Genomic DNA, 17,519 nt, shown 5'->3' with positions numbered 1-17,519 from the left:
TTTACTTAATGTTTATGCCAAATTCTTGTCTAGAAATATACATAATGTACAGGCCAGAAATATATATTTGACAACTTGATTTACTTGCAAAAATGTAACATTTTTAGATATATTACTTGTGCATTCCGCTATCACATTTGTTGTACAAACAAATTTTCCGTATTCGCATGCTTTTGCCACTCGAAAACGAGTTACGGGGTATGAAAATTCCACTTTCAAAATTCTCATTTCGAAAGTAGTAGATTTTAATCCGTTTTAGAAATAGAGAATGATAAATATTCGTTTTAGAAATTTTTTGCTTTCGGAACGAGATACAGATTAGGGCCCCTGTTCTACAAATATAAGGAGTTTTCGAGTAGTTCACTTGTAAAAATATTCCTATTTTCTGTTTTATGGAGCATGTTCATTTATCATCTTTTTTGCTTAGTTATCGTAAATTTAACTGCGTCTCTTAAAAATCTACCATTCCCGTATATTCTCCCATGCAGTTAGGGAATCTTATTATTTTTAATGGTAACAAGAGATACACTTGGAGATGTTTAATTTCAAATGATCATCAAAGTCAAAGAATATTCGACAAAGATCAAATTAGTTTTCATAATAATTTATAAGTGATAGAGTAGAAGAAAATGTAACACATTCGCCATAGTGATCGTGAGAGTATTACCTTTTTTTAAATGTCAGTTTCTTTCCGCTGAAAGATTGCAGTTGTTTCGGGTTGGTTTACAAGTGTGCACACACTGATTGTAACGGCATTTGTGTTACATAAGGAATTTTTTTGCTAGCCGATATCAAACCGTTGTAATGTGCATCCTTCCATTAGTTTTCGTAATGATCGGCCTTATCACGTATTCCATCGTATCGGAAAATTTACTAATAAAACAATCACAAAATCCGATTGTGGTGACGATTTGTATTAAATTTTCCATTACAGACAGATTCCGTGATTTTTTTTTCGGGAATTGTAGCAAATTTCCGATACAAATGGAATTCATAATAAGGACGAATAAGAAAATCGTTTAAACTATTGCCCGCGAAAAAATCAGGAGTGTGCAGAGACTTTTGTACTTACATCTATAACGCAAAAGATCGCCAATTAATGCCGACTTTTCACAAGTCGATTTTTGCCGTGCGGCGAAGCTTTTTGACTCGTGTGAACGTAAGGCGCAGGTGGTTAAAATGACAATCCCCATAGAAAAATCCTAGTTGACTTAAGCCGTGCGACATATCGTGGCTCTAAAATCGACTCGTGAAAAGTCGGCATAAGCAGCTGCAGTTATTATGTGATTTCATTTTTTTAAATAAAGTTCAGTGTTATGTGTTTGGCTCACGGTGAAAATCAACTCATCTGAATTTCTTATTTCTTGTGGTCTACAAAAGTGTACTATTATCCGCATTTATTTCAAACAAAACACAAATTTTAAGCAAGTTTTGCCATTTGTTATGGCTGGCGCAGAAGTACTTGTAATGTTAGATGTGAATGTGCTTTAACTTTGGCAAATAAATACAAATTTCATTGTGTTTTGGCATCTTTGTTTTATTATTAGTATGGGTGATTTAGAAATTTTTGTAAGGTGGGGCCTCTTTCAGAGTGAATTCGCCTGTCTGTACGTGATATTCATTTTTTTTTTCAATCTTTTAATGAAGTAAGTAATGAGTTCAATGGCAGATTTGTCTGTACGTGACGATGCACCTCCTCAATAGTTACATATTCGAATACAGAAATCGCAAAAAAAATATTTAGTTGCAATTTGTAAATGTTTCTTAAAGTATTATTAGACCAAGAAAATATGTTTAGTAGGAAAAAACTATTTTTTACTAATAAACTATTTTTCAAAAATGGCAGGTTGAAGATCAACGGCTTAATAAGGATTTTTCCGAAAAATAGTAAATCGCAACTAGGACACCCGAAAAAGTTATGAGCTAAAGCAAGACCAGTTGTACTTTAAATGCCAACTTACAAATTAAATGTATTTAGCTTTTTATAACTGCTTACAGAACTAGCTTTAATGTTTTTGAGCACTTTTATACCTGTTTATATCGAGTTATGATTTTATAATATATTGCAAATGAAAGGAAAAACTTGTCTAGATGTAAATTCCTTTTAAAATATAGCATTTATATTCTGTTTTTCTTACCAAACTCCATTTGATATATGATAGCCATTGAGAACTAGTCGAATTGTCAAAATCATTCATAAAAAAAATCAAATTTTGCACCATCGATTACCATTTTATAATTGTAGCCTAGAATGACTGGGTTTCATGTTGTCTTTTTCATATTGAACCTTAAAGTGCACGCATTTCAACATAATCAATCAAAATGTTTTCTAGCTATAAAAAGTTATTGCTGGTATATTTATTTTTGGTTTTACCATTAAATGGCTGCTTTTATTTTGCATCACTTAAAAAGAGCATTTAATTTAATTTATTTTTTTTTTTTTTGTATTCAACGAAGCACTCCTTGTTTTTATTTGACTGCTTCATTTTCTAAACGTGATCTAATCTAAAATACATAATTAATGTATAAAAAATAAAATTATAGAAATAAATAAATAACAACAATGATTTAAAGTAAAAGGTAATTTAAAATATTTTTTTTGTATCATTATTTCATTTCATTAGTTTAGAAATAAAAAATACTTTTATGTAATACTTTGTAATAAAAATTAGAACTTTTTTTAAATTAAAAACAAAAAAAAAACAAACAGAGGAAAGATATAATAAAGTTTAATTTCATATGGAATAGTGCTGTAATTTAATGGTTTACATAAATTTGTTTAAGATTAAAAGAAGGTTAAGGAAAGGGTTTAAATAGTCTAAGAGCTGGAAGCAAATTTTTTGCGAGGTAACTGAATCATATGGAGGAAAAATTCCCCTACCGTCTTTTGTCAGAAACGAAGCTGTTGTTTCCGGTAATGTTTATAAAAGTTTTATTGAACTTATTCAATTTTTCATTTAAAAGTTCCTAAAGTGATCGGATTAAAAACATTTTGAAAAAAAATATAGGTACAGTGAGTCAAGAAAGTTAGTAAGCACCACTAAGTTCGCTATATATTTGTTGGCTAAAAGGAATACATTTGCAATCCGCATAAAATATGTTGCGGATCTGTCACTTTTGGTTGTTAAAATTAATTCACCATCGTTAAAATTAAGCAAAATGCCACTTTTCATAGATGTTTAATTGTTTCTTAACACGTAATCGTAATCTTTTTATTTATGCAAATAAATCCATTTTTTTCCAAAAATTAGATTTTTGAAAATTAGGCGTCGAAATGTATGTATCCATTAATAAAGAAAAAGTGCATATTTGTTTTATTTAATGACAAAAAGAGGGAAAATTAGACATTGTATAGAGTTGTAGCAAATTAAATAACACTGGTCGGCAACGAAAATAGAGCAGGAAGCAAACCCTACTTTTCTAAAGGATTTTTGTGTGCTGAGTCCGAATCCGAAGTCAAATTTTCACTGGCACGTCACGTTTTCGAAATACTTGAATATTAACAGGTCAAAAACGCTTTTTTTTTTTGGGTAAATTGACGTCAAATTATATCACCGTTAAGAATTTTTTTTTGCAAAACTACGTATGCAATCTCGAAACACCATATTAAAACGTCGTTAAGGTACTTATTTTTTTCAAAATTATTTTTTTTCTCGAAGATATTGAAAAAAGAAATTTATGATAAATACCTCAAAATCTTGCTTGTTTTTTTCCAAAGTAATGAATGGTTTTTTGAACCAAATTCCAGTTGGCGTCTTCTGATTTAGACTTAAAAAAAGCAACATATTACGGAAAAATATATATTTTGACTAAACATCAAAAAAAAACTTAATTGAAAATTAGTTTTTGGGAGTTTAAAGCGAAAATAGTGACCAGTGTAGTTTAAAAACTAGACGTGATAGAGTAAATCTGTAAACAGTTTTGAATTCAGCACACTGAAGTCAATTAAAATCACCTTACAAAGTTCTCGCTCCCGACTTTTTTTTTGTTTTTTGCCGACCTGTGTAATTGAAATCACTCTCCTGAACAATTTAGAAAGGTTGATTTACGAGATTTGCATCCATAGCCTACACATGTTTTTCAAACTTTTTCTCTTAAGCTTGTCAACAGATTTCAACTTAATTTAAAAGTGCATTTGTTCCACTCGCGTTGATTTGAAAAATCACTTTTTTGAGAACCAGACTTAAAGTTTGTATTTTATGACGCATGAACTTACTTTCTCATATTTTTGTTAATCGCAATTTGAAGAGGAATTTTGACTTTCAGCAGGTATCAACCCATAGACCTTGCTGTAAGAAGTAATTTGCAGCTTAATTGGTTACACAATAGACCTTAAAGGTCACAGTGCAACTTCCGTCAACATACATTCATCCATTCCATTTACTTTGAGTAGCCTATAAATTGCAATTAATCCATTAATTCCTTGAATCGGGAAACCTTTGCAGACATCTTCAGCTCATTTCCAGAACGTTTTTGATTTGGAGCCTTTCTCCAGAACTCATTTCCAAAAAAAAAAACCAAAGCTAAGATAGTGGGGTGGAAATAAAAATTTCAATCATTTATCTTTTTCTAAATTGATTTCTTTTATTTATTACAAAAAAAAAAAAACCCTTGAAAACTTAATTTAATACAAAACGTGTATTTTTTTTATTGAATCTATTGACTCTTCTTATCATCTCCTTTGCTCTTAGTTACTACTGCATCTTCCTTGAAATGCAAGAATACAAATGAAAAGATAAATACACCCAACATCATGGAAAATGCTCCAGTGTAATATGGGAACGCACTAGGAATAAATCGTTCATATTGAGTGTGTTCAAGAGGTCGCACAGATACCTGAAATGAAAGTTAGAAAACAATTTTATTAAGAGTTCCCTAAGGCCCCTATTACGGTTGTCAAATTTCAATTGATAGATAAACTATCAATTCATCAAATGTTAGATATTTTAGTATCACGGTTGTCAATTGATAAATTTTTCCCTATTGTGAACATTGATCAAAATACGATTGTGGATATTTTTGTTTTTGACGTTTCATTTCACATTAATTTATTTCGTCGTTGGTTTTTTAACTTACAGATTGTAATTCCAAAAAAATGTAAGTTATTTGTTTAATAAGGTTAATAAATATTTACTAAATTTAGGGCTAGAATAGTTAGCAACAGAAATCAACTAACCAGGCTTTGTGGAGCTATTGGAAGCAAATTCCGAGGTTGTATTTTTCTTCTTATAATGGCTTCCTCAAATCGAATTTCTTCACCATTTTCGATCTCTCCAAAAAATAATTCTATCGACGACATTATTCACTGACATTTGAAAGTATTTTTTTTTTTTTTTATAAAACCTATTTTATTCGACTGAAAATGTCCAACAACGAACTTTTTTTAGTAAAAAAAATATGATGAGAAATTTGCAATTGATGGAAAATTTGATACATAGCAAAATTTTTAACATCCATAATACCGAGTTTATCAAAAGCACAATTCACAATAGATCTCAAATTTATAGCAAGGAACTTTGATAGTCGATCACGGTAATACTGATTCAGTCATTTTGTTGTTCATCGTTTTGATATTTGACAACCGTAATAGGGACCTAAGTTAAGATAAAAAGATCAATATTACCTGAGTTGTACTGTACAAATGAGTGTAACCAACACGATCATAATCAACCTTAAATTGATAGACTCCATAAACATCTGGTATCTTGAATTTAGCTTCATAAACTCCACTCTTCTTCACTTTCAATGTGGTACGAACAAATGGATCGATGCGAACAAATTCCAATTGAATATCATTAGCTGGGAATGGTTTCCATGAACCCTCTTCCAACTGTTCAATGGCAATGGTATAGACAACAGGATCGGTAATGGTATAAGCTTGTGGTGGTTTAGTTTCACCTTCTTTGTGGTGTGAAACAGAGGCAACTCGCAGACGACCAGTTTCACCAAACACCCATTTGCTAATGGCTGTTGCAACTTGTTGGTTGCCAGAGTTCTTGTAAGTCTTTGTAGATTGGGCATTTTGAACGCTTGAAGTAAAAGCTTCATCGGAAAAGAAGAACAAAGATCCTGAGAAGACAACACGAGCATTATTGCGAGCTTGGAGAGCGGCAATAAGGAGAGTTCCCTTGCCAACAGCATGAGGATATTCTTTAATAGGATTCTCTGGAACATAGCTGTAAGCTGTGCTTTCGGCAGTCAAAAGTTGAAGGACCAAAGGATTCTCTTTGTCAGCCAACAAACCAGTTCCCTTATAAAGCAAAGGATTGACATCCTTGCTTCCCACAATCACTGGCGAATTGATCAAATTCTTGCTGTCAGCCAGGATTGTGTTGTGATCTCCTGAATCAGAGATGTCATAGTTCAAATGATCAATAACAGAAGCACCTTCCTCATCGACTTCAAAACCACACTCGGAAGCGAATTCTCTGAGAGCATCTCCAGAGCTATCGCTGCCGGCAACCAAGACATTGCCTCCGTCATCGACAAATTGAGTTAGTTTCTCGACACTCAAATCACCGCCGAATTCTTCGACAGATGGAGCGAAGATTATCAAGTTTTTGTACAAATATTCACCATATTTGGCAATAACTAAGCCAGCATCATCGGCTAATTTGAAAGTTAGCTTAAAACCACGCTCTAGTGAAAAAATAATAAAAAAAAAAAAAGAAAATCAATAGAATCGAGTCAAGAAGTGACGTGTCTCATTTTTTTGCCGGTTTTGTTGGGGGAGAAAAAAAAAACTTACCTTGTAAAGTTTTAAAGAAAATCGAATGAGTTTCTCGAATTGCGAGATTATCTAAAAGTACAAGAGTTTCTGATTCATTTTCGAGTACAGCAAATGCACCGGTAGTTAATAAGATTAGAAATATCGTGAGTTTTTTAAACATTTTTCCAACAAATTTTTGTGATTTTTCGGGCGGAGTGCGAACAGCAAGAAAAAATGCGATAAACGAATAGTAGGTGGTTGACAGGCAGTTTAGGCAACTATGACAATAAAAAAATAAAAATGGCGTCAAGCTTACACCACGACTAAACTTTAAGGGATATTGTTGCTATAATTTATAATTTTTGTTTCCCTCTGAAATTGATGACAGTGGTATGAACAGTGGTTCCAGCTGTGTGTCCAAGTTCTGTAACTTTTATGACTAGCGATAAAATCTTTATGCTGGATTTACATACAGAAAAGTAAAGGGATAAATATAATACCTGAAATCCGTACGTATGAAGGAGAGGCATTGATGAAGACGAACATGTTCGTCTTCCATAATGTAATTTCTTCCATAAATGTAAAATTTTATTTTTTTACAATAGATCGTGAACGCCCCTTTTCTTATCTATAGTAAATATTGAAGCATGAATGAAATCTATGATGTTTTTTTTTAACAGGGTTGTTCCTCCACTGTTGCTTCTTCTTTTTTTCCATTTTTTATAATTTAATTCTTTGTTTTGTTCGGGTTAGTTGCTTTTCACAAATTATTTTACATAAAAAGAAACTAAATTACGGGACATGAGTACCGACAAGCCGACAACCATAATAAACAGAATAAAAAAGACAAACTGTTTATCATGGGCGACGCGACGGTGAGCTGCCATCTGTCAAAAATAATTTTACTCTATTGTATTTTTATTTTGCAATAGGTCTAGGGTATAGCAAAAGTGCAAGACTGTTGTAAAATTTTAATTCGTATATTTTGTTGTTGTAGTGTTGTAAGATTTTACACTTTTGCACTTTTGCAATGATACAAGACCAGTTGCATCGGATCGTGAATACCCCTAACCCGACTAGCACAACAGCTTCTATAAATTGAAATCTCGCAGGTTCTACTTTGTATACAGCTTATATTAAACTTGCTTCAGAATTTAACTGCTTATAGAAGTTCAGACTTGTTTAACAACTTCTAATAAGTTGTTTAAATACTATTAAAGAAACTTAAACGAAGAAAGCTTGTTTTTCTTATTAGCTTGTTTAATGAATTTATAGAAGCTTTACAGAAATTACCATGTTTTGTATTTGATTTTTGGTTTTGATATTAAATAATCTAGCTCGGACACTTTTTGGTTTTGACATTGAATAATTTAGCTCGGACATTTTTTTGCTTTTTGAACTGATTAAGTTTTTGATTTCATTAATGAATATACTAAGATGACCGAGTGGGTAGTGTGGTGGACTACCACCAAGCAGATACGAAGTTCGATTCCTGGGTGTGGTAAAAAAATGATATACTTTTAAAATTATTATTAATAGATATACTAAAAACTAATGGAATGTTATATATAACATGAGATCAAAAGATAAAATTCATGATTTAAAACCAGTTAAAAAGAATTCTTTTTTGTTTTTGTAATTTTTTTTTAAATTTCGATAAGACATGTATTAAAGAGCTATACAAGCTCTTCCAAAGCTATCTGTCAAATCTCAAAGCTTCGGTAGAGCTTCGGTAAAGCTTCGTTTAAGATCCTTATAGAGAGTCAAACTTGTATAACGTTCTCCTTTTTTCATGCCCAACAACCTTACTAAAGTTTAAAAGAAGCTGAAATGTAGGTTTTGTAATACCTTAACCGAAGCTGAAATGTTAGTTTTGTATGCATGGTTTGAAGGTTTAACTACAACGGCCACTTTTTGCAAAAAGTCAAAAAGTGAAAATTTCCAAACTCATTTTGTGACAGTTTTTCCGACCACAAAATTAAAAATAATGATGCAGAAAGTTTATTTTTCGGTTTAAAAAACAATTTTTATAATTTTTTTTAAAGAAACAAATAGCGCTAGAAAGAAATAAAGAAATTTTACTTATGTAAATTTCCCACTTTTTCACTTTTTAGGTCATTGTAGTTAAGGCTTTACTACATTGGCTCAAAAAGTGAAAAAGTACAAAAGTGAAAATTTTCAAACGCATTTTTGTATAGTTTTTCGGCCTGAAAAATTTAAACAAATAATGCAGAAAGCTTATTTTTTGGTCTAATAAACAATTTGTATACTCTTTTTCACAAAACAATTGCTCTAGCCAGAAAAAAAATATTTTCACTTTTGTACTTTTTCAAAAAGTGGTGTATGTAGTTAAGCCTTTCCGCAACAATTTTCTGATGAGAACAAAAAAAAAATCCCATTGACTTAATATATATGGACTGCTAGAAGCATATTCAGGTTGGTTCCACTTGTTTCTTCGCGATACTAGCGCCCTAAAAAAAAAGCGGAGAATAAGTGCACCATTTTTGACGAAGTGCGAAAGGAACAAATATAGAAAAACAGAGAAAGCACTACCTTTTAACGACAGATGTCATTCACTAAAAGTTTCCTCTTTTCGCCGTCTAAGGTTATACCGCTAGTAGAGCTAGAAAGATGTGGAATCATTTTTTTTTTTTTTTTCAATTTTTGTATGGAATAGTCAAACGACTAGCAGTCCATATAATATAGTAGGTCAATGAAAAATCCCAATTGCAACTCTCACATGTAATCCCATCAAATTAGAATTTTAATATCTTACAGTTGGTATCACCGACTTGACTGAGCAGAAATTCATGATGGCGACTGTTTTCTGCCATAAAAATATTCGTGACAGTTTTAAAAACCGCAGAAAAACATAAAATTCTTTCATATTATTAAATGTGAAAATCTCCAATTACATACGAAATGAGAACTCAATAATCTAAGCTTTTAATTAAATCAATAAAAACCAATTAAACTGGCTCAATAACTTGTAAATTCACTAAAAAAATCTCTCGTTCGGTCAAATCCATCATTCATCATCCTCCACACAGGCTGGGGTGTCAAAAAAAATTTCATTTTCCGTCTCATTGGATTTTTCTTCTTTTTTTTTTTTTGTTCATAAAAGGATTCAATTTTTTTTTTCTCTTTGATGAATCAACCCTGCATAGAAATCAATCAAACTACTCGTCGGGAGGCTAATAAATATTGCAATTGCAGGTCAACAACAAAAAATGTGGACATAATATTCACTCGGGGTGATTGACTGGCCTCCAGGATAAAAATGATTTCCATTTTGTCGGCAATTATATAAAAAATAAAAAAGTAGAAAAGAAAAGTGAATTTGTGCTCATTTTTTATATTTTTTGGGGAAACAGAAAGAAAAAAGGTGCCGCCTTCGCAAGTTTTTTCTCATTTTTTTCTGGTATTTTTGTATTGCTTCTTTTCTGACGTGTGCCGTGCATTTGTCGGGCTCTGGATCTGGTCACACCTCTGCGCTTTTTGGTTTTACTTTTTTGGTTGATTTGTCGGGTTTTTTTTTCGTATTCGTGTGTCATTAGAATTGCAACCATTTAGGCCAACAATCCAACAGCTGTGGTTAAATGTTGGATTTCCTTTTTTGAGCAAAAAAAAAAAAACACTAACATCAAAATCATCATCAATATCGTCGTTTTGTAGCAAGCAGCGAGAGCAACCTAGTCGTCGTCGTTGTTGGTTGTTGTTGTTGTTGTACGATCGTCGTTGTCATTGTCGCGCTCCTCATAAGGGCATCCAGTTTGTTGTTGTTGGTTTTCCACATTTTTGCAAAAATTGGTAAGTTAATTCTAGAAATGTATTCAACTTTGTTTTGCTTTTATTTTTTTTATTTATGTTTAATGATGCATCTTTTCCAAAACCAATCCATAATGTAGTAACTTTTCTTCTTCTTCCTTCCGCCTACAACTTTCTATTAAAAAAACTCGAGAGAATACCTGTTTTTTTGTTGTTGTTTCTTCTCATTTGCATTGAATAACATAAATTCAATTCAATTCACTACATCTCTACTGAATTGTTTTTTTTTCTCTGGAAATTCAGTGAGGTCAAAAAGTGGTATAAATATTTTTGGGTTTCATTTTGAAAATTTTATAGGATCCCAATAGACAGTGGGAATTATTATTCTTGTTAGAAAGTAACCAACTAATATTAAACAATTGCATTTGTTTTTATCTATCTTAAAATAAAGAAAAAATGTTTGGAATCAGTTTTTTTTTATAACTGAGCAAGTGGTTGTTTGTGGGAATAATGACCATATTAAATAAAGGCTACATAATTATCATGGGCTTTTACTTTGTTTTGTCTTGTTTGCTAATACAAGATGTAGAAAGACGTTTGCTCAAAGATGCGTAAGATGAACTTTCGAATTGTTAGTCAGATGCTACTAAACAGAGTAGGTAGAAAGAGGGACTTATTTCACTAAAAAAAAACGAAATAGACATAGGGTAAAGCCACTAGTATCCGGACAGTTAAGGTACTTTTGAACTTTGACGTCGAATAGTTTTATTGCTATTCAAGCTATAGCAAATATTTTGGTAGTTTCTTAAAGTTTGGCATTTTTGTAATAATGTTACATTCACATAACTTTTAAATAAAACATTATAATATTTAAAATAAAAATTATAAAAAAAGTTCGATTTGCACTAGTGTCCGGACGCAAAATTTAGTTTCCGGACAAATTTATTTTAGTATCCGGACACGATAATTTTGTATGAAATTATGGTTCTTTTTTCGTTTTTATGAACTAAAACATCTTTTTTTTTTTAAACAAATATGAACATATGTAACTCTAATACACAAAAAAATTTATAAAAAAAATTATAAGTTGAAAAAAAAAAAAACAATTTGGTAGGTACTTTTAAAGGTTAAAATTGTTTTTAATAAAAGTTATCACTAAGCTATTAACAACAAGGACACACTAACAGCTTATATTTGTTAAAAGAAAAGAGAATTGAAGCACGGAACGAATATTTCCAGAACTCATAATTACTGAAGGTGACAACAAAATTTAGGGGTCCTCATCCCTCAATAACATCACATTGTCAACACCATATCCATATTTTTCATTATTGCTTCATTTAAAAGTAGTGAAAAATTCAGTTTGGAAGTGCTTGCCCTACATTTTTTGCATCCTAATCATGAACTGTTATTTCCCAATCAGGTTAGGGGGATTTAAAGACACTAACGTGAGTCAACAGCATGATGGGGATTGTGTTCCGTGGCAATGCGTACAAAATAACTAGATTTTGGAACAAAATTCACTTAACTTTAGTGTTAAATGTGACTTTTGTCCATCACAGGATGTTCCACTTTGTCATCAAGCATAAGGGCTAACTTAACTTCTGGTATATTTAACTTTATTTCTGGTACATTTAACTGATTTCTAATATACTTAACTATATTATGATTAAATAAACCAGAAGTAAAGTTATCCCTGGAGTTATGTTTTCTCCGTGTATAATTTTGCTAGTCTTTGGGTAGAGACAAAAGCTGGTTTCATCGCCATTTAATATCATACTCGAGTCATAAATGGAAATATATTCCTGGCCAGTCATTTTCAAATAATTTTGGAAATATATTCCTGGCCAGTCATTTTCAAATAATTTTAGAGCTATTCAAACCATTTTATAATGCACTCTTGTTTAAAAACTGCTGTTCCTTGCCTACTAATGTTTTCAGCTTCTCTCAAAGTTAGAATTGGATTTATATAAATCCTTGTATCCTCTTTGGTCTTTGATATGTTTTCTGAATTCATTCATTAAAAGATAGCAAGTTTATAGATACAAAAACACTTTAAATTACATTAGAAACAAGGGTGTCCGGCAACTGAATCTAGTTTTTCAGTATCCGGACACACTTATTTTAACTTAGGTAAACCCTGTCCGAACACTGAAACATTGAGAGAGAAATGCAATTCTCTTGTATTAAAACCCAAAATATGAACCAAACTACAATTTAAGAACCTAAAAATGCGATTCCATTTCCCTCATATTTTCAGTATCCGGACACTGTGTCCGGGAACTAAAAAATGTCTTAAATTTTAGTTTTAGTATCCGGACACTAAAAAATATTATTAAAAAAAAAACTTTTTGACTATTTTTCTGATTAATTATCAAAATGTATCATATTTACTCAAAACTAACAGTTTCATTTTGTTATAAAATTAATAAACAGGCCTCAATTTCCTTAGTTTTTGCAAATGCTTTCACTATTTTTTTCTTACAAAATATCATATTCACGACCTAACACCTGATGTCGGACACTCAATTGAAGTATATCTCTTAATTTATTCAGGTTATCTGCTTGAAACTTTGCATTTATATGTGAAATACATTAGAGAAAGTATATTTGCGCTTTTATTCGAATTTATTAGGATGATTTACCTATTAATAGCAAAAAAGTCACAAAGTGTCCGGATACTAACACTGTCCGGATACTGGTGACTTTACCCTACATATACATATGTTGGTATTAGTTGGTGGATTTAAAGATTGATTTTAAAGATTTTTAATTGAAAACTCCTTACAGTGAGCCTCATACAAATTAGCAATCATTTTATCTGAATCCCAAGTAAGAAACAGTATTAACCCTCTGTCGGCACACGGGTGCGAATTTGGCAGTACAAAAATAAAAGGTGTTCACAAAAAGTCTTTATAAGAGTGAAAATACCTTTTTTGAAATTGTGAATACAATATTCGAATTCCTCGCAAAATTCTAGGTACATCAATTTCATATTATGATTCTCCCTAAAATAGTGAGACAGAAAAAAGTTCTAGCGACATGAAAAAGTCGCTAGAGGTGTGCCTACAGAGGGTTAATACAAAAAAAATCTCTACACATTGACCTTCCCTTATTGATTTGATATATTAAAATGTGCAGTAAAATGCTTGTTTCATTTCTGAGGTGAAATTAATGCATGTATTTGCATTGTCTTTAGTCCATGCAAAAATTTGGCGTTTGCCCGGTACTCATCATTTGACTTATCGTGGGACACCTTGAAAATACGAAAAAAATGTTTTTGTGTATTGCCCAACATTGTGAACGGTATGTGAGTGGTGGAATTCAATATTTGAAATTCACCAAGCATTTCTTCTCTATACATCGGTTAACGTAAATTATAAAAAGGTAAAAATGTGTTAAATTGGCAACACCAAATGTGAAACGATGTGGTTCCTTTGTCAGATCAGCGCCTTTTTTTGTTTATAAGCTTACCTTTTTTCAAAAATTATGAAGAACTTTTCATTCGAAAATGCCAATGACCCTAAAAAAAAATAAAGATATCCCATATATTTTTTACAAATATTTCCATGTGAAATATTTTTACATTTAAGTTTCAAATAAAAAAAAAAATTTTTTACATGAGGGCTCAAAGCTAAAGTGGTCCAAGTTCAAACTACAAAGCCAAGGTTTGTAATGAGCTTATAAATTTTAAGAAGTGCAAAAAATTTTTGTCACAAGTTCACAATGATGTTAAGTTCTCATCTTCTTAATTTTTTTGCTTCGCTGTCTCCCTCTCTCTAAAATACAAAACAAATATAAAATTGGATTGAATTTTCAAAACTAATTTATTAAGTTTTTGAAAAATGAAGCCTGCGTCAGTTTTCGAAAGAATCTTCAATAAAATTTTATTTCATACAAATTCTGCTTTTTCAAGCTACCACCAGAGTTCCTAAGATCGTTCCACTTCATGATATTACTATGGAAACATATATACAATGATGTTAACTACTTAAGTTTTGGCAGGATATTCCAAGTAGTCTTTAATATGACCAAATATTACACTATGTAAACGAATTATTAAAAAAAAAGCAGTTTGCGTCAACACATGAACCGTTGTTTCGTTACACCTTTAATCTTTATCCTTCTCCAATTATTTTCTTAAAGGCCAACAAGATGGCATAATTTCATTAAACTAAACGGATTTCCATAGATCTTACACGGGCCTTTTTTTTATATGAAATTTTTTTTTATTAGGTAGGTACAATTTTTCTTGTGTAAATTTTGAGTTTTTACCGGGGATATTTACTCCTTGACCCTCTCGCCTTTGTATACGTTGTTGGACTTATGGTACACCTTCGCTATTTTATTAGTTGAATAACTTTCTTGAGAAGATCTTGGGATTGAGCGCTCGCTTTAATATTTAAGCCCATAACTTTTTTCCCAAGCATTTCCGTTCCTGCTCCTTGAGTAGTTTCAACCTTATGTAGCAGTTACCCCAGTGACAGAGGTCTCCAATTTTGATTTCTAGATTTTTAATTAGTGCATTTAAAAGCGCCCGATAAAACCTTTTTTTTTTATATTTCTTGATCCTCTGGTTATGGTTTAACAAAAAAAAAAAAACAACAAGATAATATGATCATTATTATTATTTTACGAAAGGATAAGAAGCTGTCGATTTTTTCATGAAGCACGGCAATATTCGGGTTATTTTTTAAAATTCTTGTCATTTTTGTTAATCATTGTGGTCTGCAAAGTGTATGTTCTTCATTTTTCTGTGGTGATATTTAATTATACATTTTTTAAAATTGCGCAATGCGCACATTCATTTGGCCTTATTTTTTTATAGCCCCGGAGAAATTGTTATAGTCGTTTTTTTTTTCAGTTTCTATAAAATAACCATCAGGGCATGATGGAATAATGTCTTCATTCGTAAGGCGAACGCATTATTATCATCACTATTTTTTTTAATTATATTTATTTTTATTTAACGTATGTTCTGAGAATCTATAAATACTTTATTGCAAAATAATCTTTGCTCCTAGAGAGAAAAAGTCTCAACGGTTGACAGAGTCTTCTTTGAGCTGTTCCCTGACTATCAAATGACATTGGAAAGGCAACACGATAATAGGAAGCAAAATACAAATAAAAAATAGCAGATACTAGGTACCTACATGTTCTGTTTACGTAGAATGCAATTTGAAAAATCTCTTAAATGCTGTGAGTTGCAATTCGCAATGCCAATGAATGATGCACTACTTCTCAAAAAAATTTGTTTTCTTTTATAGAACCGCGCGCGAGCATGGATTTTGTGATAAATGAGAAGCAATTGGTCTTGGCAGCAGCGCACGAGTATAGTTCTATTTTTTTTTTATTTCGTGGTCGGTAAAATATTGATTGATGTTTGTATCCGTAGACGTTGAAAATTTAAGCGATTTGATGAAGGGTAGGGTAGGAACCGTAAAACAAGGTGATTGAGGACAAGTTAACTTAATTTTGTAATATTGAGCAATTAAATGGACAAATGGTTCGCACGAGATTGATCTTGTGAAAGAAATTGCTAGTATTTAGGTTTCATGCGTAATATGCTCGTTTAAACAACTTTATTTATACCAATATCACTTTTGGGTATTTCCTATTGAGATTTCTTAAAGAAAATCTAAAGTAAAAGGGGGACGTTGAGGAATGTTTGCAATTTGTTTGTTATCATAAACATCTTTTTATAAAATATTACAAACCACAGAATATAGCCAATTCAATTAGTTATTTCTCCAAAATTAATATTTTTAATATGAACTTCACACATGAATACCTCAAAATCATAGTTTATCAATACTTTGAAAAATTATTAGTAAATTTGTTTGCCAATTTTTGAAACCACAATTGATCAAGTGAAAAGAGATTTAATTCAAATTCGACAACTTTGGAATTGGCGAAACCATAATTATACCAAGTTTGGTTACAAACAGATCATTAGTGTTTATGCTTTTTTTTTAACAAGTGAATTGGAGAGACAATATTAATTTACGGAACCAATTGATTTTTTGCTGTGATTAAGGTTTTGACTGAGTTCGTCCACCTAACTGTTGCCCGAAATGTCTCTGTGACTCGGCAGCCATGAGAGGTGAATGTTGAATTGTTCAAACATCTCTCTTAGAGATGTTTGGCAGTCTATGAGCATGATTGAGGCTGTAGAGACCGAGGTAAGAGATTTAATAGCGACGGAATATCCGTGTTGGATATTACGTTTTCTCTAATCCAATATATCAATTTCTTACTCGTCAGAATTTCCTCTTGAAACTCGCTACAATGATCTGGTAGATGAAAAAAATAAAATGCGCAAATGGGTCGCACGTACTTGCTCTTGTAGTTCAAAGTATCTTAACTTTAATATCTATTTAATCCAGTCAAATAAGGGTTTAACCTCGGAATGAATGTTAGTAGAAATTTTTTTTTTGGTCAATATCTTCCTTTTGCCATTCTATAACATATCTCAAAAGTCTAGAAAAATCTCATGTCCGCTTGTCGCGATTTCAAGGTCAAATCGCGAAATGGAGATTTTCAAAATTAGCAAAAATAGGCTATGGTATTATATACACATATGATACATGATTTCAAGGTATTTTTTAATGCTGATTCCAAAAAATCTAAAATCAAGACAATCTGACGTCTCTGGAAAAAGTTATACCTGTTTTTCATCTGTCAACTCATATTATTATAACAGTTGCAAACTTACTGCCGAAAAACCCTTAAAAGGTATGGTAGATGAACCAAATTTAGCATGAAGATTTTAGAATCCATCATTATTAAAAATCAAAACAATCCATTACAAAAAATATATATACCTACGAAATAATGGTATTTTTTTATGGAGCGGCAAATTTTAGGATATGCACTAAAGAAGATTCTTGTTCATCTAAGGAATAAGTGCTAATAGGCTAGTTTTTTCATTTTAATCTTTGTTTGGATACTCTTTAACTACCCTCAAAAATCTAAAAAAATCTCATGTCCGCAAGTCCTAATTTTCTTGGTTTGAAAATAAGGTGCAGATTTTAAAAGATTG

General features: G+C 31.4%; 2 protein-coding genes across 3 annotated transcripts in view; one reads left to right on the top strand and one right to left on the bottom strand.

Annotated features, from left to right (window-relative positions):
* Window positions 1–4,619: 4,619 nt before the first annotated feature.
* The window catches only part of LOC129908198 (dolichyl-diphosphooligosaccharide--protein glycosyltransferase 48 kDa subunit), a 383,207-nt gene continuing 370,307 nt past the window's right edge, over window positions 4,620–17,519 (bottom strand). The window contains exons 2-4 of one of the 2 annotated variants that reach the window (XM_055984553.1): window positions 6,749–6,907; window positions 5,624–6,639; window positions 4,620–4,836 (exon numbers count right to left, since the gene is read on the bottom strand). In XM_055984553.1, the coding sequence (XP_055840528.1) occupies window positions 4,657–4,836; window positions 5,624–6,639; window positions 6,749–6,890 (1,338 nt within the window). In that variant the 5' untranslated portion in view covers window positions 6,891–6,907 and the 3' untranslated portion in view covers window positions 4,620–4,656. The remainder of the gene's footprint in view (window positions 4,837–5,623; window positions 6,640–6,748; window positions 6,908–17,519) is intronic. The other variant, XM_055984552.1, reaches the window with a different exon arrangement.
* Window positions 9,507–17,519, top strand: part of LOC129908196 (leucine-rich repeat flightless-interacting protein 2) — a 58,017-nt gene continuing 50,004 nt past the window's right edge. Inside the window, exon 1 of the mRNA XM_055984550.1 lies at window positions 9,507–10,519. The gene's annotated coding sequence lies outside the window, so the exon portion shown is untranslated. The remainder of the gene's footprint in view (window positions 10,520–17,519) is intronic.

This window comes from Episyrphus balteatus, chromosome 2 (assembly GCF_945859705.1).
Source record: "Episyrphus balteatus chromosome 2, idEpiBalt1.1, whole genome shotgun sequence".
NCBI lineage: Eukaryota > Metazoa > Arthropoda > Insecta > Diptera > Syrphidae > Episyrphus > Episyrphus balteatus.
Note: the sequence above shows the minus strand (reverse complement) of the source record. Positions and strands in the feature narration are given on the sequence as shown.